Source organism: Equus przewalskii, chromosome 6 (genome assembly GCF_037783145.1).
Source record: "Equus przewalskii isolate Varuska chromosome 6, EquPr2, whole genome shotgun sequence".
In the NCBI taxonomy this organism is placed as follows: Eukaryota; Metazoa; Chordata; class Mammalia; order Perissodactyla; family Equidae; genus Equus; species Equus przewalskii.
Genome location: NC_091836.1, coordinates 50,536,320 through 50,561,932, shown reverse-complemented (window position 1 = coordinate 50,561,932; position 25,613 = coordinate 50,536,320). Strand labels below are relative to the sequence as shown.

Sequence of the window (25,613 nt, the reverse complement as noted above, 5' to 3'; positions counted from 1 at the left end):
AAGATAACTTTGTTCTTTTGAGTTCCTTAGGGATGTGATGACCCCCAAGCAGAGAGCCTGTGCTGATAGCCATCATCAATGACAACTGAAAGATCAGGGTTTAGGGCATTGCTCCAATTCTCTGACGCACATCCACCAAAACAAAGGACGATCAGGAACTGGGACCAGATATCTGCCCCACCCAGAGAGCAGCCACCTCCCCCACCTGGCGACCAGTCCATATGTAACTGGCCTATAGTCTTCACTCTGGGAGATGGTTCTTTTGGACATGAGTTGGCCATCTTCCCTCTTGCTGGCAAGCTGTAATAAAGTCCTTTCTCGCCTACCACCTTGCCTCCTGACTATTGGCAATTCTTGCCATAAGCAGAGGAGCCCACTTGGGCAGTAACACATGAACAATTCTTGGTAAAATGTTCTAGTAAATCCAGACTTAAACAGACCATTATTAACTCCACAAAGGTCACTCACTGAGACCCATAGCCAGCATGATTACTAGAGAAACTCTAGAACCATTCCTAAGTTAGGAAACTTGGTATCAGTGCTATTTCACAATTTAATATGAGGGGCCTTGACCAAATGGTAGGATCGGAAAAATAAAAACCAGAAATACATACTAGAAGGAAAAAAAAAAGCATGAAAGAGGTGAATACACTGCGAACTCAAAAGAATCAAAGATCAGAGGTCAGCATGGTGTCCAAGGTAAATAAAAAGAAATACGGGAAATAAAGCTTAAATAGGGGATGGATTGAATGGAGACGATAGACCATCTCATGGACTGGCAGGCACATTATTAAGGGAGAATCATGGTAACGGCTCCAAGACGCTGAGAACAGTCCCCCGGAGCAGCCTTTGACGAGCACCCGGCGACGTGACTCCCCACCCCTCGCCTCTCCCTTCCGACGTCTAAACCCAGCGCTGGGCTACGTCCCGCCGCCAACCCCGCCCCCAGCCTGTAGCCCCGCCCATAGGCCGTCTTCTGGCCTCAACCTCCTGGGCGGGGCCTGTTCCCGCCCCCAGCCCCGCGCGGAGCGACCCAGGGTCCCCCGGCACCCACGCGGGGAGAACTACGAGTTCTCTGCCGGAAATGGACGGACGTGATTGACAGCCCGAGCCCTGGAGGCGGAAGTGGCGTCACCACTTCGCGCCGTCTTTTTGCCCCGGGACTCCGCGCATCTTGGGGAGGCTTACGTTGTAGCGTTGGGGTCCCTCCGTCCTCGGTGCGGCCCGTGAAGGGAGGGCCCTGGGCGCACGGAGGGCGTTAAAGGACAGGTGCGGCCCGGGACCCGAGGGGCTCCGTAGAGAGGCCGGGCCCTCCGCTCGTCCGCCCGGCCGCTGGGCCCCGCGCTGAGCCGGGGCGGGAAGGGCGCCGTGCGGGGCGTTGGCGTCCCCTGCGCTTCCCTGGTCAGAGCCTCCGCGTCACCTTCGAGACTTTTCCCCAGAAGGAGAAGCAGCTCCGCTGTGCCAGTCCGGTTGCTCGGGCCCCGCGCCCTCCGGTTCTCAGGACCTGCGCCCCCGCCGTGTGCCTGTGAGTCCGGGGGAAAGTGGGTCAGGGGCCTCTTCTGCTTTTCCTGGGCGACAGAACGTGTCACCGGAGAATTTGGCCTTGTCTTTGCGGCTTCCGTTTTTGAATATTACGTGAAGGTAAGATAGTTTCTTGGGTGTCAGGGGTGAGCATGTTTGTGTATATGATTATAAGCAGATGTTGACCGTAAGTGTGTCACCTAAAGAAAAGCGAGAATACTCAGCTGTCTTTTCTGCGCTGCTAGGCCCATCCATCCCCGCAGAGCTTTAGTCAGGGGCCTCCAGGAGAAAAAGATGGAGACTTTATGACACCAGTTCTAGAATAGTTCACTTTACCATTGATAGGATATTTGCACTAAATGTGTTCTTTTCCCCACGTTTTTCTTTTGTAAAATCTTAAACCTACAGAAAATTTGAACATTTAATACAGTGAGTGATCATTGTAGTAGATTCACCATTGTTAACACTTTGCATGTTTGCTCCCTTCATAGACAAATAACTTTATGGTAATTATTTGAAAGTAAGTTGAAAATAAATTGCAGGCGTGATACTTGACCTTTAAATACTTGGTTATTCATCTCCCAAAGATAAGGACATTATCCCATCATAATACTATTAGTTCACCCAGGATAGTTAAAAAGACTAATGTCATCAAATATCCACTCTAAGTAAAAACTAAAACTCTCCACATTGTTCCAAGATATGTTTTTGGATCTAGGACTCAATCAAGGTTTGTATATGGCCGTTGTTTATATCTTTTAATCGTTAACCTAGATCAGTTGCTCTTGTTTGAAGAATCATACACATTCTTATGGAAAGTCACGCATTTTGATATTTCTGATTTAATTTTCTTGGTGTGTGTAAACCTGTCCTCCATTTCTCCTCAACTGGTAATTGGGTCCAGAGCAGAGGTTGGCAAACTTTTTGTCTGAAAAGGTTCAGATAGTAAGTACTTGTTGCTTTGCAGGCCATAAGGTGTGAGAATTACTCAGCTCTGCCTTTGTAGTGGGCAAGCAGCCATAGACCTAAGGAAACAATTGGGCACAGCTGTGTTCCCACAAAGCTTTATTTACACAAACAGGCCTGTGACCAAAGTGTGCCAGCTCCTGGTGTAGAGGCTTCAGAAGATTATTTCACAATATTTGTAGGTGATGGCTAGATCAAATTGCATTCTGTCAGGAGGTCAGAAATTTATGTCATCCCTCAGTTAGTGATGCCAACTTTGATCACTTGCTTAAGGTAGTGATCAGCAGAGCACTCTATTTTAAAGGTGGACTTTTCCTTGTGAATACAAAAGTCCTGTGTGGGGTCATATTTTGATACTCAGAATGTCTTGTTCCCCAACAGCCTTTCTGATAATTATCTTAGCATCTGTTAATCACCCGCAGTGAATAAACTTCTGTATTTGTTGTCTCGAATTTGTGGGGGTGTATTTTCAGGGCAAGTTTCTCAGGTTGTTTTTCTAGGTCAAAGGGCAAATATATATTTACTTTTTCTGGATATTACAAATTTCCTTCTACAGGTCTTATGCCATTTGGTAGTTTGTGAATGAGCTTTTTAAAAACATGTCTAAAAATATGAAGAACCATAACGAAAAAAATTTAGTTTTCACTTCAAGGCACTTGTTTTCAAATAGAATACCTGTCCACTTTCATCCTGAGTAAAAATATTCAAATATTTTTCAGAAGTGCAGTGTTTGGTTTATATTATATTCTATGCAGGCATTTTGTGTGAGTTTTACATGATTATTAGGTAGTAATTCTATTTTTGTGTGCCTTTTATTTGTGCATACTGTACTGTAACATTCTTGTGGGGAATGACAGTTCAATCCACAAATGGTCATTGAATTCCTTTAATGAGCTAGGATGTGTGTTAGGGACAGAGAAACAATGGCCATCAAAATGGACATAGTACTGCCACCATGGGGCTTCCAGTCTCTTTAGGAATACAGATATTAAACGAATACTGGTAAGTTTGTGATTTGGACATCAGAATGGTTTAATATGAGCTGGTCATATGTATTGGGAGGGATTGATATTTAAGTTGTGAGTAAAGCCTGAGTAGGATTGACGTGGTCGGGTCCTTGGGCTATTGTGAGATTTGTAGAGTGGGTGAGGGGGTGAGGAAATTTCAGGTCAAGGGAGCTTGATTAGCAAAATCCAGCATAGTTGAGACCTTGGTGTATTTCTTAAACTGAGGAGAGAGGGTTCGCAGAAGTGGAACAGACACAGTGGTGGGAGATAGAGTGGAGAGCAGGGACAGGAGAGTGAGGTTCTCTGGACAATATTCTAAGGCCGTGGAATCTTCTGAGATGATTTAGCAGGAGAGTGATTTCAATCAGTTACAACTTAAATAGAACCCACTAACTCCTGCTTTGGGAATGGACTTCAGGAAAGATGAGAGTGAAGGCGTGGAGTCAAGATAGACTCTTATCATAAAGAAGTTTTGGAACATGATCATGGAACCTAGATGGTGGGTGATTGTTATGGAAAACAAAATGAAATGATTTGAGAGGGTTTTTTTTAAGGATTGGCACCTGGGCAAACAACTGTTGCCAATCTTTTTTTTTTTTTTTTTCTGCTTTATCTCCCCAAACCCCCTCTGTACATAGTTGTATATCTTAGTTGCACGTCTTTCTAGTTGTAGGATGTGGGATGCCGCCTCAATGTGGTCTGACGAGCCGTGCCATGTCTGCGCCCAGGATCCGAACCCTGGGCCGCTGCAGCAGAGCGCCCAAACTTAACCACTCGGCCACAGAGCCGGCCCCAATTTGAGAATTTTGTAGAAGGTAAGAGAGAAAGAATCCAGGCATTTCCTTCATCTGTTTGTTTGTTGGAGGATATACCCCCACCTAATGAATGTTTGAATGTTTAGTTAGTGCTTAGTGAAAAAATTCAACCCATGGCTGTGCTTAGGAAACTTGTAAACTATCGGAGGAGACAAACATCTATCCAAGAAAATAAATGTATTATTACAAATTGATTAGAGTTCTGGAGCTAAAGTAGAGGATGGTATTATTTTCTCTTCCTGATAAGGGAACAGATGAAGGTACAGGACTTGATAAATATTTAAGTCATAAAAAGACAATGCATCAGAGTTAGCCACGTGGGAAGGGACGCCAGGAGGAGATGGGAAACCTTCTGTATTTGGTTGATAACATTTCTAGGCTCAGAGAGGGGAGTGCGTCAAGGGTTACTCCTGAATTTGACGGTAGAGGCCTTTTATTTGGTTGTGGGAAATGCTGACGCAAGATTCTAATCTTCAGTGTATACCTGACAGGAAAAATGAGTGGTATCTGTTCAAATGATGTGAATCAAGAGAAAACAAGAGAAAGTATAAATGTGTGTTAATTTTGTGTATAGCACATTCATTCAAGGAATTAATCAGAATCGGTAATTCACTGTGTTATTATCAATCTTAGCAAACGTTTGTGTTAATAAACATAGAGTGGTTTTGTAGTCCACCTGGAGGTTCCTTCTCCTACCCAGATCAGGCCTTTGATTCCCTGGCCGAACATCCAGAGTGAGCCCTCCTGTTTGACTTTTTATAAACACTGATGCATCTGGGGGCTAGAGTCACTCCACAGGTAAAGGACCAGAAGACTCCCCTGACAATACAGTTTGCCAGCACCTGAAGGCTCCACATGGCTTGGAAATATCCATGTTACCCTCTCCCTTTGCTACTTGGATGTCCCAATGAGCCAGCTGTGCCATAGTGAAACAGTTGCTCAGGAGCCTGAAGATAAGCTTGATGAGGATGTCCTGTGACTCTGCGAATGTCTCTCCTATTGGCAAGAAGTGACGTGAAAGCTCTGTTGGCCTTTCATCACCAGTCACTGGCTGCCTTCAGTGAGTCAGGTCCTGTGCCGCTCTTTGTACTGGCAGACACTGGCATCCAAAACAGACATGATGCTGCCCATGATGCAAAGAAACCTCTCCAAAGCAAGCTGACCCTGATGTCAGACAGCAGTGTTAAAAAGCATTAGTACAGCTAGAGAGTTCTTTATGATAAAAGATTGTTTCTCCAAAAATATACATATTTAAATGTCTATCCGCTCAGTAATATTGCTTCAAATATATAAAGCTTTGCCTGATGGAAGGAGAAGAAGAAATAGACAAGGCCACAATTCTGGGGGGAGATTTTAATATATTTTGCCCATAGTGTCAAACCAAACAATAGAGGACGGATCAATTAGGATGTACTTTGGAAATGCTATGTAAGCTGCCTAATGTGCAAATAGAGAATAGTGTGTCTAGTAACTTTCTGAACTCAGAAATTGCTCATCTGGGAGCAAGGGGTAAGGAATGGACTGGAAGGTGCAAGAAGGCTGTGTGGAGGAGGAACTGTGTTGTGTATCTTGTTTAGGCTGGGGATTACATGAGACTGTCAAAACTCATCCACTAAATACTTAAGATGTGTGTGTTTAATTGTATATTTTTAGAACCTCAATTACAAAGTAAAAAGAAAAGAAAAGCATTCTATGCAGACACCACCTGACTAAACAGATTCTTGGGCCTACTGAGCCCGAGGACCCCCAGTTTGAGACCCCGGTAGTAAGGACAGTTATAGTGTGAGTCTAGACACACGGATTTTGTAACCTATGTGTTTCTGGGTCTTCTGAACTGTAGAATAAGGACTGAGAGGTTGTGAGGGTGATGCTGGTTCGTAGATAATGAAGTGTGGAACTTTCAGTGGTTTTCGTCATTCAGATGCCATTTTGTGTCAGCATTTGGCTTGTCGGTCTGTGTTTGATTTATTAAAGGTTATTGTTTTTTTTTTTTAATAGCACCCACATTGGTTTATAACATATAAGTTTCAGGTGGACATCATTGTATTTTGACTTTTGTATAGACTGCATCGTGTTCACCACCAAGTCTAGTTGCCGTCCATCACCTTACACATCATATGCCTCTCTACTCCTTTTGCTTTTCCCTCTGGTAACCTCCAGTCGGGTCTCTGTATGTGTGTGTGTGTGTCTTCGACATATAGGCGAGGTCATGTGGTAATTATCTTTCTCCATCTGACTTACTTCGCTTAGCATAATACCCTTAAGGTTCATCCACCTATTTGCAAATGGAAGGTTTTGTCTTTTTTGCGGCTGAATTTTCCATTGTATACATATATACACCACTTTATTCATCCCTTGCTGGGCGCTTAGGATGTTTCCAAGTCTTGGCTATTGTGGTTGATGCTACAAGAACATAGGGGTGCATGTATCTTTTCAAGTTAATGTTTTCATGTTCTTTGGAGAAATACTCAGAAGTGGAATAGCTGGATCATATGGTATTTCTGTTTTTAATTTTTTGAGCAATCACCATACTCCTTTCCATAGTGGCTGCTCCGGTTTACATTCCCACCAGCGGTATATGAGGGTGCCTTTTTCTCCACAGCATCTCCGACACTTGGCCGTGAGGTTTGTATAGAAGATTTCATAGGTGAGATAGTCGTTTTTCTGCTGATCGCATCTTATGTCCATTTCTCTATGTAGATTCCATCCTTTTCCTCTTCCCCTTCTATGTTTTTGTTGTCACAAGTTATCCCTTTTTGTATTGTGAGTTTATGACCAAATTAAGTGTTTGTGGTTATTTTTAATGTTTTCTTTCTCTTTAGCATTTGTTTTTTTGTTTTTGTTTTTTGAGTAAGATTAGCCCTGAGCTAACATCTGCTGCCAATCCTCCTCTCTTTGCTGAGGAAGACTGGCCCTGAGCTAACATCCATGCCCATCTTCCTCTACTTTATATGTGGGACGCCTGCCACAGCATGGCTTGCTAAACGGTGCCATGTCCGCACCCGGGATCCGGGCCAGCCCCTATGTTATAATTATTTTCTATCCTATTCTGATACCGAGTTGCAGTTTACTGATTCTGTCTGTTTATCACCTTGTTCAACACTTCGTATTCCTTTGCCTTTTTGTGTTGGGCAGGAGGGCTCCTTTCACGCTTCCTGGTAAGGCAGGTCTAGTGGTGGTGAGCTTCCTCACCTTGTCTTTGTTGGGGATAGCCTTGATTTCCGATTCATCTGTGAAGGATAGCTTCGCTGGATAGAGCATTTTTGACTGGCAGTGTTTAACCTTGAGTCTTTTGAATATATCCTTTCACTCTCTCCCAGCCTATAGATTTTCTGCTGAGAAATCCATTGATAACCTAATAGGGCTTCCTTTGAAAGTTATTTTCTTCTCCCAGGCTGCCCTAACACTTTTCCTTCATCGTTGACTTCTGACAGTTTTAATACAGTGTGCCATGGGGAAGGTCGTTTTGAATTTAGATAATTAGATGTTCTATTAGCTTAATGGCCTTGTATATCCAGTTCTTTCCCCGAGTTTGGGAAGTTCTCAGCTTTTATTTCTTTAAATAAGCTCTCTGCTCCTTTCTCCCTCTCTCCTCCTTTTGGGATACCCATTATCCTTGTGTTGGTTTTCCAAATTGAGTCAGATAGTTCTTGTAGAATTTCTCCATTTTTGAAAAATCTTATTTCTCGGGGCCGGCCCCATGGCCGAGTGGTTAAGTTCATGTGCTCTGCTTTGGTGTCCCAGGGTTTCGCTGGTTTGAATCCTGGACACGGACATGGCACCGTTCATCAAGCCATGTTGAGGCGGCGTCCCACATGCCACAGCTAGGAGGACCCACAACTAAAAATATACAACTGTGTACTGGGGGCTAAGGGCAGGGGGAAAGGAAGAATAAAATCTTAAAAAAAAAAAATCTTACTTCTCTCCCCTCTTCCACCTGAATCATTTCTAGATTTGTACTTTAGAGCTTGCTAATTCTTTCTTCCATATCTTCTGCTCTATTTCCAGTGCTTTCTACTTTATTCTTAACCTCATTTATCTACTCTTCAGCTCCAGAATTTTATTTGTTTTTTTAATTTTCCATCTCTTTGGTGAAGGATTCCTTCTGTTCATTCCTTTTATTCCTCAGTTCAGTAAGCCCTCTTTCTTAGTATTCTTGTAAGCCTTTGTGTGTCTTCATGACAGCCATCTTGGATTCTCTGTCAGTTAGATCAGTCTTCCATGACTTTAAGTGGGACTGCTAGAGAAATGTCAATTCTTTTTATGCTGCTGGATTCGTTTTATTCTTTAACAGTGGTTGAGTTGTTGCTCTGATGGTGCATTTGGGGTAGGAAATATTTTTCTTATCTGGGTAAGCTGTTTATTTTGATTCTGAGCTGCTTCTGTCGTATTTGAGAGCCTGTGCTTTCCACCTTCCACTGTCTCTGCCAGATGGGTCATCAGTATCCTCATTGTGCTGTTTGTGCCTCTGTAGTTGCTACTTCCTTGCTGCCTACAATGTTGCTGCAGTTGTGGGTGTCACCTGTATGGTCACTGGGGTAAGAACACCACTACTGCTTCTGGCGTTGCCTGGGTTGGGGGTGCCCCCTCTGCAGCTTGGCACAGGGAGAGCGGGGCAGGAGCTGGGGTCACAGGCATCTCTGCCAGGTCTTGGTTTGTTGGTTTGCAGGCACCACTGCTATGAGTGAAGGGACAGAAGTTGCACGTGCATCTGGGGAGGACTGGGGTCATTGGCTCCATTGTCACTGTTTTCTGGGTCTCTGGGCTCTCCATGGGCTCAGACACTGCTGCTGCATGTACCACTTTACTGCTGCTCCTGGGTTATCCAGGGGTGCTGGCAACACTCTGCTGCTGCCAGGATACTGGGTTTGTGAGTGTTGCCACTGCCACCAGGTTGCCCATGTTCATTGACGACACTGCCACCACCACAAGGGAAGGAGTACCTGGGTCACAAGTGCCACTGGGGTCCCTAAGTTCTGGTCTCCAGTGGCTGCGTGGGTCCTGGAACTTCAGGTCACAGGCACCACCACTATCAGGGACCCAGGGTGTTGTATGCAGCACCCTCTGCCGGCAGGGCCAGTGTTGGTGTAACACCACTGGGGCCTGAGTTCTGGGCACTCTGGTGGCTCTGAAACCTCCAGTTGATGGTGCTACCTGCCACTGCCTGAGGAGGGGGTGGGGCTGAGCCATGAGTGTCGCTGTGACTCTTGCAGCCTCTGGTCTCTACACCAGCAGGATTCCTGCAATCTCAGGCCAGGGGCACTGCTGCCACTCCAGGGGGTATCAGAGTCTTGGATGCAACCCCTGCTGCTGGAAGGGCTGGTGTCAGAGGCACTGCCACCAGGGTAGGGGGAGGGCGCTGGGTTACAGGTATCACATTTCCCGGAGCCTCTGGTCATGGGCCTGCAGTGCTCCCTGGTGCCTCCAGCAGCGTGGACTCCCTGGACTCCTGGGGCTTCCGTTCGTCTGTGCTACCTCAGCTCTGGGATTCTGTGATGGGAGGTGCGGCCACAGCTCCTGGAACTTCCAGTCTCAGGAGCGGCCGCCACTGCTCTCCTGGTTCCACGAGGTACAAGAAGACTAGTCAGCCCCCCTTCACATGTGTAGATGTATGGCTCTCCCAGGTGTTCTGGTGTGCTGTGCAGACTCCTTTGTTGTTCTGTGCCTGTCCTACTGGTTGGAACTTAGAAGGGCGAGACAGAACAATGTGCTCTGCTGTGATGCTGGCATCACACCAGAAGTTACTGATTTTTAACAAAAAGAAGATGATCTTCAAATACAGGATGTTAAAGGATGATTTAAGACACATGAAGGAAGTCTGTGGAAGAAACAAATAAATATAAAAGCCAATTGGGTGGAAAACGAACTGAAAAGTGAAATGAAAAGGTGCTCACCATCTGAAAAAGGCTCGTACAATAGGCGGATGTTGGGGGAGTGTGATACGACACTGCCCTTTGGCCAAGGAAAGGGGAGAGTGCAGACCTGTTTGATTTGAGTGTTTCCAACCAAGACCTGTGGGGGCTTCCCAAGGCTTTAATGTATCCTGACTTCTTTTATAAAAACATTAACATGCTTTTTCTAATCTTTTAGGGTCAGATTCAGAAGACCTAATGATTATTTCCCTTTTCTTCCATTTTCTTATTCAGGAACCAATAGAATATATGTGATTATATGTACATGTGTATGTAGGACACTGGTTATTTTCTCACCTGCTTGATTGTTTTCCCATATCAGCGATGAATTGTTATATCAATTATTATTTTATTGTCTATGTTCTCCAGTAGGATTGTTGGGTCCTTAATGCCTGGGACATTTTCTGTATAGGTTAGTGCCCTCAACTGAGTGCCTGGTACAGGGACTTAACTTCTTCATTATTTACTGAAAGAATAAAGGAATAAGACAGTGATAAGAACTTAAAAGGAGGCCCATGTGAGCTTCAGGCTTCTCCGGCATCCATCAAGGGAAGCTCAAGAGTGTTGACCGAATAAAATATTTCATTTTTCTTTTCTTCGTATGCCCAGGAGCAGTCTTGACCAGTACCGTCCAGTAGAGTTTGCAGATCATGTATATATTGAAAATATTAAGCATGAAGGCAATATTAAAAAAACTAAGATATTATCTATATTTGAAGCATTCTAAATTCAGTGGACACTAATATCTATCAGATATATTTGATTTGTGTTTACATCATACAGAATTTAGAGTTGGAAGAGTAGATTCAGGTATTCAAGTTGCCAAATGTGTAAGTGAGCTGTAAGCTCCTCGTGAGACATCTGGTACAGTGGTCCTCAGTAAATGGCAGTTGATGTTACTGATGCTCTTGTTATAGAGCGTACTGTTCTAGCAGCATTTAGGTTCTCCCTGCACAATATAGAGTACTTTGGTCTGGACCTAAGCACTCGTGCTGCTGCTTTAGGTAGGAGGAGCTTAGGTGGGGCAGAGAATGCTGTGCTCTAAGTCAGCTCCCTGGTACATATGCCTTAGGGAGAGTGGCTGCATAATCTCATTCATCAAGTTTATTGCCTTGACGAGTGAAGAGTCACATTCCTTAGGGCTTAAGTCCTCTGTAAAATGAACCCACTGTGCTTTTCCTCATGGGCAGCATGGCTCACAGTTCCTAGTCCCCTTTTGTGGCTCCAGGTGAGACAGGACTCCTCTGACGTTTGATGACAGTAGTGTGTGTTTGTGTGAGGTTTCTTGAGTGTGAAGGGATATTGGGAATTTCAATCCAGAATGGAATGACCTCCAGGCAAGTGAATATGGGAATTGTGGTCATCTCTGCGTCCTCATGCCTTGTTTCTTTTCTCCTAGGTCTTTCTAAGGACCCTTGCTGCCTTCCTGAGGAACAGATAGAGGCAGAAAGGATGGCAACTGACTGTTTGACAGACTGTTCTCAGGTAATTAGAAAGTGTGTCCTACAAAATAACATATAATACCACCAGACAGACACATTTCCTTCTAGGTAGACCTGTCTCCAGAGCTCCTGAAAGAAATCAAGCCACTCCAGGACTGAGTCCTATTGAATTCCCTCCCAAAGTGGAGCCTCTCATATTGGTTCCTGTGACTAATCTCAGTATTTCAATAATTACCTTTAATATTGTCTCTTAGGATGGTGACTGCATATTTTTTATTTTGTTACATGGTCTGACATGGTAACAAAGATGAAAGTGTGCATTTCTCAAAGATTTTATACATTCATCAACTTTTCCAAGTTTCTGCAGTTTGCTTAGAACCATGCAGCAAGAGGGAACTAAGAAGAGAAGAGCTTTTAGTCTAGTTGTGGTGAGATAAGTTCACGTGTTAGAGGTTCCATTAAAGCCGTAACTGGAGGAGATCAACCATGAGTGAGTGTAGACCAAGAGAAGAGTACATAGGACCATTGCACCCTGGGGGAGATGATGAGAGACCATGAAACCCTCTGTTACCATTTCCTCTCCCATCCTCATTCCCCAGTGAACACTGGTGTACATGTTACTTTACTGACCCAGCCTGTGTGTGATGGTTTAGGACTCGGTTGCCTTCGCTGATGTGGCTGTGCACTTCACCCGAGAGGAGTGGACTTTACTGGACCCAGCCCAGAAAAATCTATACAGAGATGTGATGCTGGAGACCTACAAGAACCTGACCACAGTAGGTAAGGCTGCCATCCTTCCTGTAGCCTCTTATGGACCAGATATATAGATGTGTGTGTATATATATATGTGTGTGTGTATATATATATATATATGATGTGTTTACTACGTTCCAGTATTGGTGGAGTGAAATCTGCACATAAGGGACACTAGCAAACACTAGTCTCTACACTAGTGGGTTTTAATCCAGTGTGGTTTCTGTAAAACTGTGGTTCTAGGACTAACATTATCCCCATCACTCTGTTAGAAATGTGCATTCTCAGACTCTAGCTTTGACATAGTGAGTGAAACTCTGGCATTGTGCCCTGACATCTTTGTTTTAATGAAGACACTGGGCATGAGTCCAGTGGAAAATAAAGTGTGACAACCACTGGTGTGGTGGTTTCTCCATGAGAATGCATATCTCTTTCATACTTACTTTATTTCCTATTTCAATAAAAGTCTTAATGCTCTGTAATGTGTGTGTATATATATATCTGAACATAGGATTCAGAAGCAAGAGATAACCAATCTCTTTGATGTACAGAAGGGATATTTGCATTTTTATGTCTTTTGAAATAATTTTACTCCTGATTTCATCAGAAATTTAGGACCTGATTCGTGGGGAAATTTGTCGTCTGCGGAGGCCTTTTCTCTTAATACGTCTTTCCCTGTGCACAGAATGTCAGGTGTTCAAACCCGACCTGATCTCTTGGTTGGAAGAAGAAGAAGAGTGGAGGACAGCGGGGAGAGGAGTCTTCCAAGGTGAGTGAGCGTGAAGACCTTCCCTGGCCAGTGAAAATCTCAGTGTGTCAGAATCATAATGAGGAAACTTTAAGACATGCTTTCTCCAGAAGGCTGAGGTCACTGGTCTCTGAAGCCTTGGGCATTGTCAGCTTCTCATACATTCTTTACATTTAATGAAAATTTCCTGTGATCTCACAGGATGACTTGTTCTGCTGCTTCTTTGACTTGTTCTGCTTCTTTAACTTTATTTAGATATATGCGCTTTGTCTATAACTTTCCTACTTCTTTTCCCTGATAGCGTCTGTCTCTTTTCCCCATCATAATTTTCATAGATTCGTTTTAATCACCTACTGAATCTTGAGTGCACATCCTTATCATTGCAAAATTTTTGGCATAGCCATGCTCTTCAAATCTGTCTTGCCCTTTTTTTGTTTAATATGTTTAATTTGGAATTAATACTATGAGCCTTGTTGTTTTTCACTCCTTGAGCGTGCATTTCCTTTTGCAAATTCCAACATTTTTTTGTTGTTTTTTAAATTTTAGAATGGGAACTGCAACTTAAGACCAAAGACTCGACGATTCAGCAGGATATTTTTGGGGAGAAAACATCCAATAGGCTAGAAATGGTAAGAACAGTAAGTTTAAAAAGAGGTATTTCTTGTTTTCCACATTCAGCAAAGATTGAGATTTTCATTAGATAGCACATGAGTATAACTGATAAATATTTGAGATAAGTGGCTTTGTCTGAGAGAGCAATGTCTCTGGGAAGATATTCTGCATCTGTTGAATTGGGGTATTTCCGAAACCTAGCTTGAAAGTCATTGCTTCAGAATTCACACAAGGACTCATTTTCACTTATATAACTAGACATTGACTTTTGAAAACAATTCCATGAAACTGTACAGGAGTCTTTTAAAATTACAATAGATGGCATATCATTCTGGCCAAAGGATTCCATCATTCAACTTAAAAGAAATGAACAGGGTAGGAAGTGTGTGAATGTAATAGAAATGGCCATCCTCATCATCATCATCATAATGATGTTTCTATTTTCAGATGGGTGGGATCAATTAGTGAGTCTAAAAAATCTTTGAATGATCATTCTTCATTCTTCAACAGGAAAGAATTCCCAATGGGTGGGAACTCCATGATTGTGAGCAATGTGGGAAAGTCTTCAATGAACGTTCATGTCTTAAGACCCAGAGGAGAACTCAAAATGGAGGGGACAGTTATGACGACAGTCAGTATGGAAAAAGCTCCCTCGCTCTGCATAAGAAAACCTCACCTGGAGAGAAACATTGTTTGTGTACTCAGTGGGGAAAAGCCATCAGCCCGACTCCAGCGATCGTGTGCAGGAAAACTAGCATGCAAGAGAAAGCCTTCGAATGCAGTGATAGCGGGAAAGCCTTTGCTAATCAGTGTTTCCTTCAGACACCAACGAGAATTCACAATCGAGAAAAACTCTATGAGTGGAAAGACTGTTCAGGATCTTTTAGTCACTCTGCTAGCCTCGGTGTGCATATACAAACTCACACTGCTAACAACCATTACAAATGTGAGGAATGCAAAAAATCCTTTAAACGATCTGCATACCTTAACGCTCACGTTCAAGTTCACATTGGAAGAAAACCTTTTCAGTGTAAGGAATGTGGGAAGGCCTTTGTTAAGTCTTTTGAACTTATTGGACATGTTAAAACACACATGGGAGAGAAGCCCTTTCTGTGTGAGGTATGTGGAAAATCTTTTAGAAGTTCCTCGTACCTTCAGGTTCATAGTCGAATTCATACTGGAATAAAACTCTATAAATGTAAGAAATGTGGGAAAGACTTTAAACGTTCCATGCACCTTAAAGTTCACATGCGAACCCACACTGGAGAGAAACCCTATGAATGTAAGGAATGTGGGAAAACCTTCACTCAATCCTCAGGCCTCATTTACCACAATAAGATTCACACTGGAGAGAAGCCTTTTAAGTGTGACACATGTGGGAAAGCCTTTGCTAGTTTCTCACATCTTACTGCCCATTTTAGAACTCACACTGGAGAGAAGCGTTTTGAGTGTAATGTATGCAGGAAAAGATTTAGCAGTTCCTCGTACTTAGTCGTTCACAACCGCACTCACACTGGAGAGAAACCCTATAAATGTGAGGAATGTGGGAAGGGCTTTAAACGTTCTGTGTCCCTTAAAGTTCACATGCGGATTCACACTGGAGAGAAACCCTATGAATGCAAGAAATGTGGGAGAGCCTTCACTCAGTCCTCAAGCCTTACTGACCATAGAAAAACTCATACTGGAGAGAAGCCTTTTAAATGTGACGCATGTGGGAAAGCCTTTGCTCTTTCCTCACATCTTAACAGACATTTTAGAACTCACACTGGACAAAAGCCTATTGAGTGTAATGTATGTGGGAAAACATTTAGCAGTTTTTTGTACTTGATCGTTCACAAGCGTACTCACGCTGGAGAGAAACCTTAGAAACGTAAAGAATGTGGAAAAGCCTTCAGTTTCCCCATTTCCTTTTGGTACCATGAAAGCACTTAGCTGCAGAGAAATCCTGTCAGTGTAAGGAATGTGGTAAAACCCTGAGTTGTCCCGATTCACTTTGAAGATATGAAAGAACCACACTGGAGAGATGCTCTAGAAATGTAAGGAATGAGGGAGAGCCATCAGAATCTCATCACAACCCGGCATGTATGGACTAACAGGGAAACTGTACCAATAAGAAACATGGAAAGCCCTTGTCTATTTCCTCAGTGGAATATTTTTTTTTTTTAATATATGAGAAACGGACAGAAATCCAAGTGGTGTAATGTGAGAAAATTGTTCTGGTTATGTTCACTTGTGATTTTGGTGTGGAGAAAAACTTTGTAAGAAATGTTGTATAGTCAATAAAATTTTTCGTAAGATTGTTTCTCTTCCTTGATAAACATAGGGTAATTCAAGAGAAACTGAGTATAGGAAATATGGGGAATGCTGTCCTTACTGTGAACCATGGGGTCTTCTGAGATACGTAGCATTCCGAGTGGTCCTATAGATAGAAGCCTTTGTGATTAGGCCCTGATCATTCCTGGGTATGAGGTGTCTTTCTGTCTACTGATAGGCCGGTCTAGTTGCTATGCCTTCCAGGTTGCTATCTAGTCAAAAGTGGATCAATAGGATTCACACTTAATTGTCTTCTAACCACCTGGATTTGCACACTGAAAATTAGGAAACGTTGATGAAAGGATTTGAAGAAGACAAATAAATGGAAAGATATCCTGTAATCAAGGATAGGGAGAAAATATTATGTCAGTATTAACCTGGCAGCCTATAGATTCAATGCAGTCCACATTCCAACGGCCTTTTTTTTTTTTCCAGAAATGGCAAAGCCAAACTTCAAATTCATAGGGAAATACAAAGGACCCCAAATAGAACAATTTTGAAGAGAATAAAGAAGTTGGAGGACTCACAATTCCCAATTTCAAAGCTACAATAATATGAATTGTGTTTCTATCTTTTAATCATTTTACGTTGTGTGAGGTATGGTGAGGCCAGATGCAGATCAAGAGAGAGAAACTAGAAAGTTTTATGGTTTTGTTACACTCGCACTTTCTTGGAGAGAACACAGCACATTCCACAGAAGGCCACTCGGACCCTCCAAGGGCCCATGCGACAGGGAAAGGAAGCAGAAGTATGAATATGCAATTTTACTGTGGTTTCCACGGGAAAAATGGGCTAGGCAGGGTAAGCAGGCATGCAGGTGGCTGGCTGTGTTTGAAAGTGTTCCCCCTGAGAAATGCGTATTGATTTTGACTTTTAGATTATATATGGTTTGGTGCTGTCTGGAGTCCCCAGATATTAATGGGTCAGCCAGGATTCACTTGAAACAGCTAGTGGCTGTTGTGTAGATGTTAAGGCATCAATTTACAGATTTTTAAAATATAGTTAATACATCTGGCCTGTGAAGCTTGAACATCACTGTTTGCATTATGTGTATTTGGGGTACTGGTTAAGATTACATTGCAGGCTTGGGTGGCTGAGACCTTTATCGCAGAAGACACTTGTGTAAGATGAGATTCAGCTAAAACGCATCCACAACATTAAGGAAAGGAGAGTATAGGCTATTTCTAGCAGTAGTTATGACCCCTTGAAGGAGAGCACGTAGCCAACCTCCCCATTTGATGGACGGGAACCAGGGAAATAATCCATGGCAGATTGGGAGGTGCCTGGGCCATGGGATTATGTGATGATACAACTGTAGAGTGTAATTATGTGAAACATCTTTAATAATAGTCATAGGAGTGTTCGTATCTGATTAGCTAGGCCACATGGCACGTTATTAATGGGCGAACAACAGAAAGTTACTGATTTTGCAAACACCTCCATGGTCCGCCAGCAGTTATTCAAGGGCTAAACAGTTGTTAAGAATCATTTTAGGTACTGATCTTTGACCTTAATTTAAGAGGGCAAGGGCTGGTTGTGTTTGTGTCATATGAGAGTTGAAAGCTTGGAGCATTTGCTGGTTGGTCTCTGTGAGTTGCCCTGCTGTGCTGGTCCCACTGTGGAATAGGTGGTGCCTTATGTGCCAAAGATTATACCCTGAATGGGTATAATGATAATTATACCTTGAGTATAATGAATAGGCCTTGCCAATGGTGATGGAGAGATGGTCTACGAAGGGCAGCGGTATCTTCAATGAGAATAGACAATCTACAGTAATGGGGAAGCAGTCGACGGAGAGCTGGCCTGTGGGAAACGGGATGGCAAAATAGATGGAGTATTGAGGGGGTCAGTTGGAGGTGTCAGTTCTACGGAATAACCTGATAGCCCTGTCTCTGGTGATGTATAAGGGAGGGTCACTGTTAAGTGGACTATGCGACATGATTCAAGAGCTGAGGATGGAATATCTGTAGATGGTGTGGCACAGAGGTGGAGTCTGTACCTGGTACTGTCCCTGAGTGTGGATGTGAAATGTTACCCTCAGGCAGGAATATTGTGAGCAATGAGTGATATCCTGAAGGGAGTGAGAGGAATACATGGTGGGGACAGGTGGCCATTCGCTGTGAAGTTGGTAGTCCAGTATTTGTCATTGCCAATACAGACATCAGCTGGATAGACGTGTATGGCTTGGTGAAGAGAGTGATCGTGGCAAGTCCAACGGTGTCCTGTGTTTCAAGCAGTAGCCGTGATCTCAGCATCTGGATGAAGAGGGTGGTGGTGTTGCTGTGGCCGTAGGGAGGAGCAGGAGGGGGAGGGGTAAGTTTAGGGCTCTGTGCTGTGATGCGGCCCAGGAGTCCTGGGCTGCATGTTCTCGTGCTAGAGAGAGAGTGGGTGTGAGTGGAGGCCTCATGGTGGTATGTGCTGGGGGCCAACAGAGTCTCCTGCAATTTTTAGGAGTGCACAGAGGGAGGGGACTTCCTCTAGGGAGGCATGTAGGCAAGATACAGTAGTAATGGTGGTGGGCACCTTTGTTTTCAGAGAATTACAAAGGCATTGCCCTTAAAACCAAAGAGGTTGAATATGAGTTATGATGGAGTCATAGTTATTAGGGGCAAAACTCGGTTTTGCAGGTGTTCTTGAGCAAGGCAGGGTCAGAAAGCAAGTAAGCAGCGATATCCAGAAAGTCACTCTGATTTAGGTCCCATTATTTGAGGCAGTGCTCCATGGTAAAGTTGGTCATTGAGGGGCACGGGCTTGTAGTTTCATGTGGGTGGCATGGGATCCTCTGTGGTGGTCCCAGAGAATGGAGGAGTGGCATTGGAGATGACATCTGAGATGCTGTCGTCTGCAGAAGTGATTTCTTGGGCTAGGGTGATGATAGCCTTCCCCAGTCAGTATTCATTCAGATTGCTAGGGGTTCCCAACTTGAGGATCTAAGACTAAAATGTCCCTGGGCAGTCTGGAGGACCTGCTGGCATTGTTGGGCATGAGAACTGGACTGCAGAAGTCAATGGGATCTTGTGGGTTATCCTGTGCATTTGGCAGAGGCCTGGCCTGCTCGTGCATGCTCCCTGAGCCTCACCACAGAGCTCATTCACCCAAAGCACGTTGAAACTTAATGTAAGTGAGACAGCGTGAAGGTTTTTAAAAGAAATCCATGATTTTGCCCAGATAGGTCATGATGGGAGCCTGGCTGCAAATTAAGGCCAGGTCTTGGGGTAACCTGGGCACATGTCAGTAAGTGGGAACTCGGAGTCACCTCAGCTAAAATGTGTTCATATGTAGTAACTTGGCCTTGTAAGTGGTCCTGCCTGCAGGCTCTCCAAGCTGGCCATTTCACATGTGCCCTTTGTCTTAGGGTGAGGTTCTGCTGTGCCCGCCAAGGTGCCAGCCTAGCCACGTGCAACGGCAAATGGATCTGTGGAGACTTAGGAGAGGCGCCGTATTTCCAATTTTGAAATATCCAATTGTTAAGGCAGCACATTTGATTGTCTAGGGGCTTGTTGTAATCCTTGGGTCAAAATTATTGAGCCTGGGGCTCTCAAAGTATCCCAAACACCCAGAGCAGACAGACGAACACAGCTAGCCCCGATAAGGGCCAACAGCTGCGTTTGATAAATTTGTTCTTTGTCATTTTTGTAGCCTCTCTCCCAGAGAGGTATCCCGTTGCCAGGGGAATGTGGGGTGGTCGTGGCTGTGGTAGGCTTCTATCTCCACATCCATAGGAGTTTGGCCCAGCTGACTGTCTAGGTGTAGTTTGAGGACTCCACGGAAAGCATAAGAATTTCTTACCTGGTCGTTTTGGGATATAGTTGGCGTTCCCTAAGTGGAGTTTGTTGTAGCCTCTTGTGGTGGTCCACACCATTCCTGCTGCTGTTGCTGAGGGTGTTATTTCTACTTCCTGCAAGGGATCAAATCCCTAATCCTTTATGTCCCTTAATGTCTCCCTAAAGGAGACACGAGGATTTATTCCAGCCTTAATATGATGAGAAGTGTGGCAAGCTTTGGGAGCAAGGAAGTCAGATGTACCCTCTTCCTGAGGGTCTCAAAATAGAGCTGTGAGGGGTCACTGAGGGTATCCTATTGTCGCTGGATCCCAGGATGTTATCTGCCCATGATAAGGTAGCCAACCTTTGTGGGAGAGCAGAATGGTCAAGAAATGTAAATTTAAGGGGGAAATGGGTGAGTAGAGGTAAACATAGAAATAGTCTCAGTCAACATGGAATCCTTAAGTCTCCTATAACAGTAAGGGGAGACATGGCAGCTTGTAAAGGTTGGTATGGGGTCTTTTAAGACCCCTCAGTCTAGAATTTAGTAGGATCAATACCTGAGACAGGAGGAGAGCCATTTAAAAGAGGACTGTCTATGGATATTAACTAGACTTCTTGTGGTCATTTGCAATACATACAAATATTGACTCATTACCTTGTACACCGGAAACTAATCTAATGGTATATGTCACTTATACCTCAATGAAAAAATAGAAATAAATAAAATCTTCAGAAAAATGAAGAGACAGTGTCATCTGGCTTTTTCTCTTTAATTACTGTCCTTCATCCTTCCCCCTTTTTTCTTGTCAATCAGATGTTTCCTGGAATCTGGATGATAAATTTTGCACTATGAAGACAAAAGCTGCAGACAAATGGTTTGGCTGAAAAACACAGGGACACTTTCCTGCCATGATTTCATGGTCCCTGCCATTGGACTGCCTGTTTGAAGACTTCTTGGCACATGAGAAAAATCAGTACCTCCTCAGGCTGAGCCCTTATACTTGATGTCATCAGTGTATAGATGGCACTTAATACCAGTAGGTTAGATGACTTCATCAAGGATTGACAAGCCCTCAGAAACTTCTGGATTTAGCAGTTGGGGTCATCAGAGGAAGTAGCAAATATATTGAGAAGTCGAGGGCCATAAAATGGGAATAGAATTAAGATTGGTGTCCGTGAATCCAAGGCAGGGAGCAGTGGCTGGTGGACTGCTGATGGGGTGATATAAATGACAATGGGATTTGACCGTGACAGTTGTTGGGGACCTTTTCAAAAGCTGTCTTTCTGCAGCAGGGTGTGCTAATGCCTCCTTGGGATAGATCCCTGAGAAAAGAGGATGGGTAGGCATTGCAGACAATAACGATAGGCACTTTGTGTGTGTGTGTGTGTGTGTGTGTGTGTGTGGAGGAAGATTGGCCTGAGCTAACATCCGTGCTAATCTTCCTCGGTTTTGTATGTGGGATGCCTCTACAGCATGACTTGATGAGTGGTGTGAAGGCCCACACCCAGGATCGAAAACCCACGAACCCCGGGCTGATGAAGTACAGTGCACGAATTTAACCACTGTGCCAGCGGGCTGGCCCAACAGACACTTCCATTAGACCTTCCACTCTATACCTTAACATATCAGCTTTCCGTTGTGTATTATTTTTCTATAGCTGCTGTAACAAATTACCGCAAAGGTAATAGCATAAAACAATAATAATTTGCTATCTGGTGGTTTTGGCAAGCAGAACTCCTAAAAGGATCTCTTCAAAGCCAGAAACACTAGTCACACTCTTCTCATCCTCCCATATCTCATTCTCCTAGTTGGCTTCCCTCTTCTACTTTTAAGGACCCTTGAGATTCCACTGGGCCCAGCGGCACAGTGCAGGATAATCTCCATGTTTTAAGGTCAGCTGTTGTACAACCCTAATTTCCCTTTGCCATGTGACCTCACGTATTTTTAAAGGGTCCCTGGGACTTGTCTTAATCAGGTATGGTAAGACATGGACATGGAAATGACTGTCAAGGAGGAAGAAGTTTATCCTACTCAACAGTTCTCTAGAAATAGGAGACACAGCAGGCCATGCAGGGGGTCTATGTGGGGAAACACTGGGGCTGGTCAGGATGCGGTGTGAACAAGGGAATGTGGCCAAGAGCCTTTATTGTGGTTGCCCTGGGGAAGGGACAGGTGAGGAAGGGTAAGCAAGTTTAAGATTTGCTAGTTTGAATATCAGCAGGCTCTTGGGCACAGGGGCTGTCCCTGGATGGTACCTGGCCCTATGGTTACTAAAATAGGTTGATAGTTGCCCAGAGTTTGAGAGCCCAGTAAAGGAGGGGTTTGGGGTTATAGACTCTGGATTGGTTGGTTGGCATGTGAAAGGAGTGTTCTTGGGGTGAGTCTTCTTTAACTGTCTCTAGGACTTGGTTAACCCTGGGAGGGGCAGTCCCTCCAGGGTCAGGAAGGCCTCTTACATGTCAAACCATCAGAATACAGAAAACTAAAGATGTGGTTAATACACATTCACAGATTCCAGAAATGAGAACATAGATATCTCTTGGAGACCATTCTGCCTACTATACATCATTCATGTTTGTTATCTTATTTTTTAAAATTTTATTTTTCTACCTTTCTGGTTTTAGTTATTGTGATTGTTAACATTTTAACAAGATTTTAAAGTCCAGTCTGAAATGTTAGCTACAGATTAAATTATTTTATATTTCTTCTGATTACCAATGCAGTGTTTTCATTTCTACAACTTATGCTGCTGTCTTGTGATTTTTCCCATTCTTAAATTTTATAATTATAGCATACGTACAGAAAACTGTGTGAGTGCACGTGTGCTGATAATAAACAACAGAATGGTGAGACCCAGGTACACACCTTCCAGATCAAGAAATGGAAGATTACCTTACCCACGAGTGTCTCCTTCATATTGCATCACATTCTTCCATCCGAGAGGAAACCTTGGTGTTTGAACTTTGTATTAACCATTGTATGGATCATGTTTTAAATTCTTTGTATATTATTATTTTTTTGATATGTTTGGAGTCTTTGTGGCTGGAGAGAGACTGCCCCTCCCAGGGCTAGCTGCCTCCTACAGAGAGTAAACCACTTGCTTGGGAGCACGCCTTTCTGATGCAACTGACCAATTCAGAGCCCATGCTCCAACCACCTCCTTCATCTAACTCTCACACCAGTATTGCCCCTGCCCTGAATCAACCCAGAGCCAGGTAGCAGACAGCTAGCGACACAGCCAGTATGCCCCAGAGCCCGCTGGAATTGTTCACATGGGCCAATACTAAGCTGTACCCTGCTCTGCCTGCCTTCACTTGCAGAAACCCCAACAAAGCTCTCCTCTCATTCCTGCCTTTCCCTCTTAATGACCTGGTGCTTCCCCTTGTGGCCCTGTGTTGCACAGTGCCCTCTTCTCTTGGGATTGTGTAACTAATAAACTTCCATGGTATTAACCTCTCTGTGCCATCACTCAGTTACTTTCATTATTTAAGACTCAGGCACAAATCGTTTCACGCAGCAAGTTGGGTGACTCACTGCTCAGTGGATGGGCCTGCCTCTAGCCTGCTCTTGGCTCACTAACTGCCTCTACTGAACAGCGAGCTCTGCCTGGGAGGCAACTGCTGGCTGTGGAGCCCTTGTGCTTTGGCCCTCACTGCCTGCTGCTGTGTCAGCCTTGTCCTGCCATGGTTTTCTGTCCTAAATTGACAAGAGAGTGACCCAGATTCTTGCTCACTATGTGTAGTAAGACTGGGGATATGAGGAGTCTCCAATGACACCTTATTGGTGACAAAATGTCCTACTAGACAAGAGGTCACAAAGGCATCTAAGGCTAATCGGCATAGGTTGACAGAGGCACAGTGAAGACTTCTTGGAAAGGGAGGCAAGGAGTGTTCCCTCAGAGTGCATTGAGGGCACTGAGACTGATCCACTGGCCTGGGAACCCCATTAGACCCACAGCAGGAGCCACCATGGAGGGCTGAGGGGCTGGGCAGAGAGCCCCAGGCAGTGCTCCTTAAAGGGAAAATTCTCTTACTATGGTGGACAAACAAGGCCCAGGTAATTTAGGTCCTCTATTGACAGGCCATCAGAAACATCATTGACTCTCTCTCCCGTGAGCATTGTGACCCTTGGCAGACACTCACCCATTTGATTCCAAATTTGGACAGGCCCTTCCCACTGGTCAGTACCTAGTGTAGCCCCCTCCTCCCAAAACCATGGCTTTTGAAAAGTTTAAATTCTGCTTTAAAGGCACATCTCTTGCTTTTTCTGTCACAATTCACTCCCAGACACAGTAGGATAGAAGGGATCCCATCCATGGAGACCATGGCTCAATGTTTAACGAAAAAGGAAAAGGAGAAGGAACATTGTGTTCTTGCTTCCCCTAAGACACATGAGGTGGTTTCTCAATTCGTGGGGTCGTAAATCTCCTGGTCAGTGCACTCGGCCACTCTTGAGTGCTGCTGTCTGTCAACAGGCTAAGAGCATCCTTCTGGAAACTGAGTTATCACAGAATCAGGATTCCAGCACCATTCTTCTCTTGGATGTAATCCCAAGCTGCTCTGAGGTTGATAGGGACCCCCTAGAAAGGGAGGCCGTCATTTACAGCAGGGGCCACTCAGGACAACCAGGAGCTTATCAGGTAAATACAAAAAAAAAAAAAAAGGGAAAAAACGATTCATCTCAGGATCAGACAGGAGACAAAAGGAAAGAAAAGTAAAAGCTGTGGATTTAGGTGACTACAAACATCTCTCCCTCCCCAAAAGGAAACTTGAAATCATAAGAATAGAGAAAATGCCAGATCTAGCAAACATAATGCTGGTCTTACATTACTTACTGATTTGAAAATAACAATGACAGGTAAACCTCTAGATACTGGGGAAGAAAAATAAAGCTTAACTACATAAATTATATATATGTGTGTGTGTTTAATTTGTATATGTATGATATTTTAATATAGATTTATAATCAATAAATTATTGATTTGAATATAAATTGTAAATTTAAAAAGACTCATGATTTGGCCAAATTGGAAATCCAAAATTTATGTATTAAATGTATACACTAATAACTTATATAGTAAGTTATGTATAATTATGACACGTAAGAAATATGTAACGAAATTTATATACTAAAAAACATGTATAACAAAAAGCACTGACTGATTCTCGTGCCTCTACAACATAACTTCTAAATTAACTTTATTTGTTAAAATGCATTAATTGACAAATCATCATGGACTTAATCAATGCTGGGACTCAAATTACAGTTACACCTGGGATCCCACTACATTTAAACATACTCCCCTATCATTTTTAAAAAGCAACTAAAAATAAAGTAGAGGAAAAATAGGTATGCCTCACTTTAACTGTAGCCTTGCTTAAATTTCCCAGAGTCATAGTCCCCATTGCCCTCAAATATGCCATCATGGACATGGACGCCCTGACACAAAAATAAATTTAAATTAAGGTAAGTCTTTGGCACTGACTAATTGTCTTGATAAGACAGGAGCCCTAGGGACGCTCTGTTAAAATAATTATTACATCCCAATGTGAGTTAAAACAGGACTTTCAAGGTTTAAAACTTATTATACAAACCTAGTTAATAAAGAGGCAATTATCTCCACTCTTCCGTTGAATAACCCAATTGTACATGTTCTATGTTTTGCGGAAGAAGTAGATAAGTAATCTCTCCTTTGGCTACCTGGGGAACCTCTTGGGATTAACCAAGTAAACAGCAGTGAGAGTTGTGGACTATGT

The 25,613-nt window shown here is 43.6% G+C and overlaps 1 protein-coding gene across 7 annotated transcripts; it reads left to right on the top strand.

Moving 5' to 3' along the window:
• The first annotated feature begins 978 nt into the window (after positions 1 to 978).
• Positions 979 to 16,073, top strand: LOC103561677 (zinc finger protein 266-like). Of its 7 annotated transcripts, none has more exons than XM_070625559.1 (7): positions 979 to 1,641; positions 4,162 to 4,309; positions 11,621 to 11,706; positions 12,317 to 12,443; positions 13,102 to 13,185; positions 13,711 to 13,793; positions 14,287 to 16,073. In XM_070625559.1, exons 3-7 carry the CDS (start codon positions 11,674 to 11,676, stop codon positions 15,640 to 15,642), a joined length of 1,683 nt encoding a protein of 560 aa, XP_070481660.1. In that variant the 5' UTR covers positions 979 to 1,641; positions 4,162 to 4,309; positions 11,621 to 11,673; the 3' UTR covers positions 15,643 to 16,073. The 7 variants fall into 7 exon arrangements, with proteins under 7 accessions (XP_070481660.1, XP_070481662.1, XP_070481664.1 ...); XM_070625563.1 differs by having other exon boundaries at positions 988 to 1,641; positions 13,024 to 13,185; XM_070625560.1 differs by having other exon boundaries at positions 1,022 to 1,525.
• Positions 16,074 to 25,613: the final 9,540 nt, after the last annotated feature.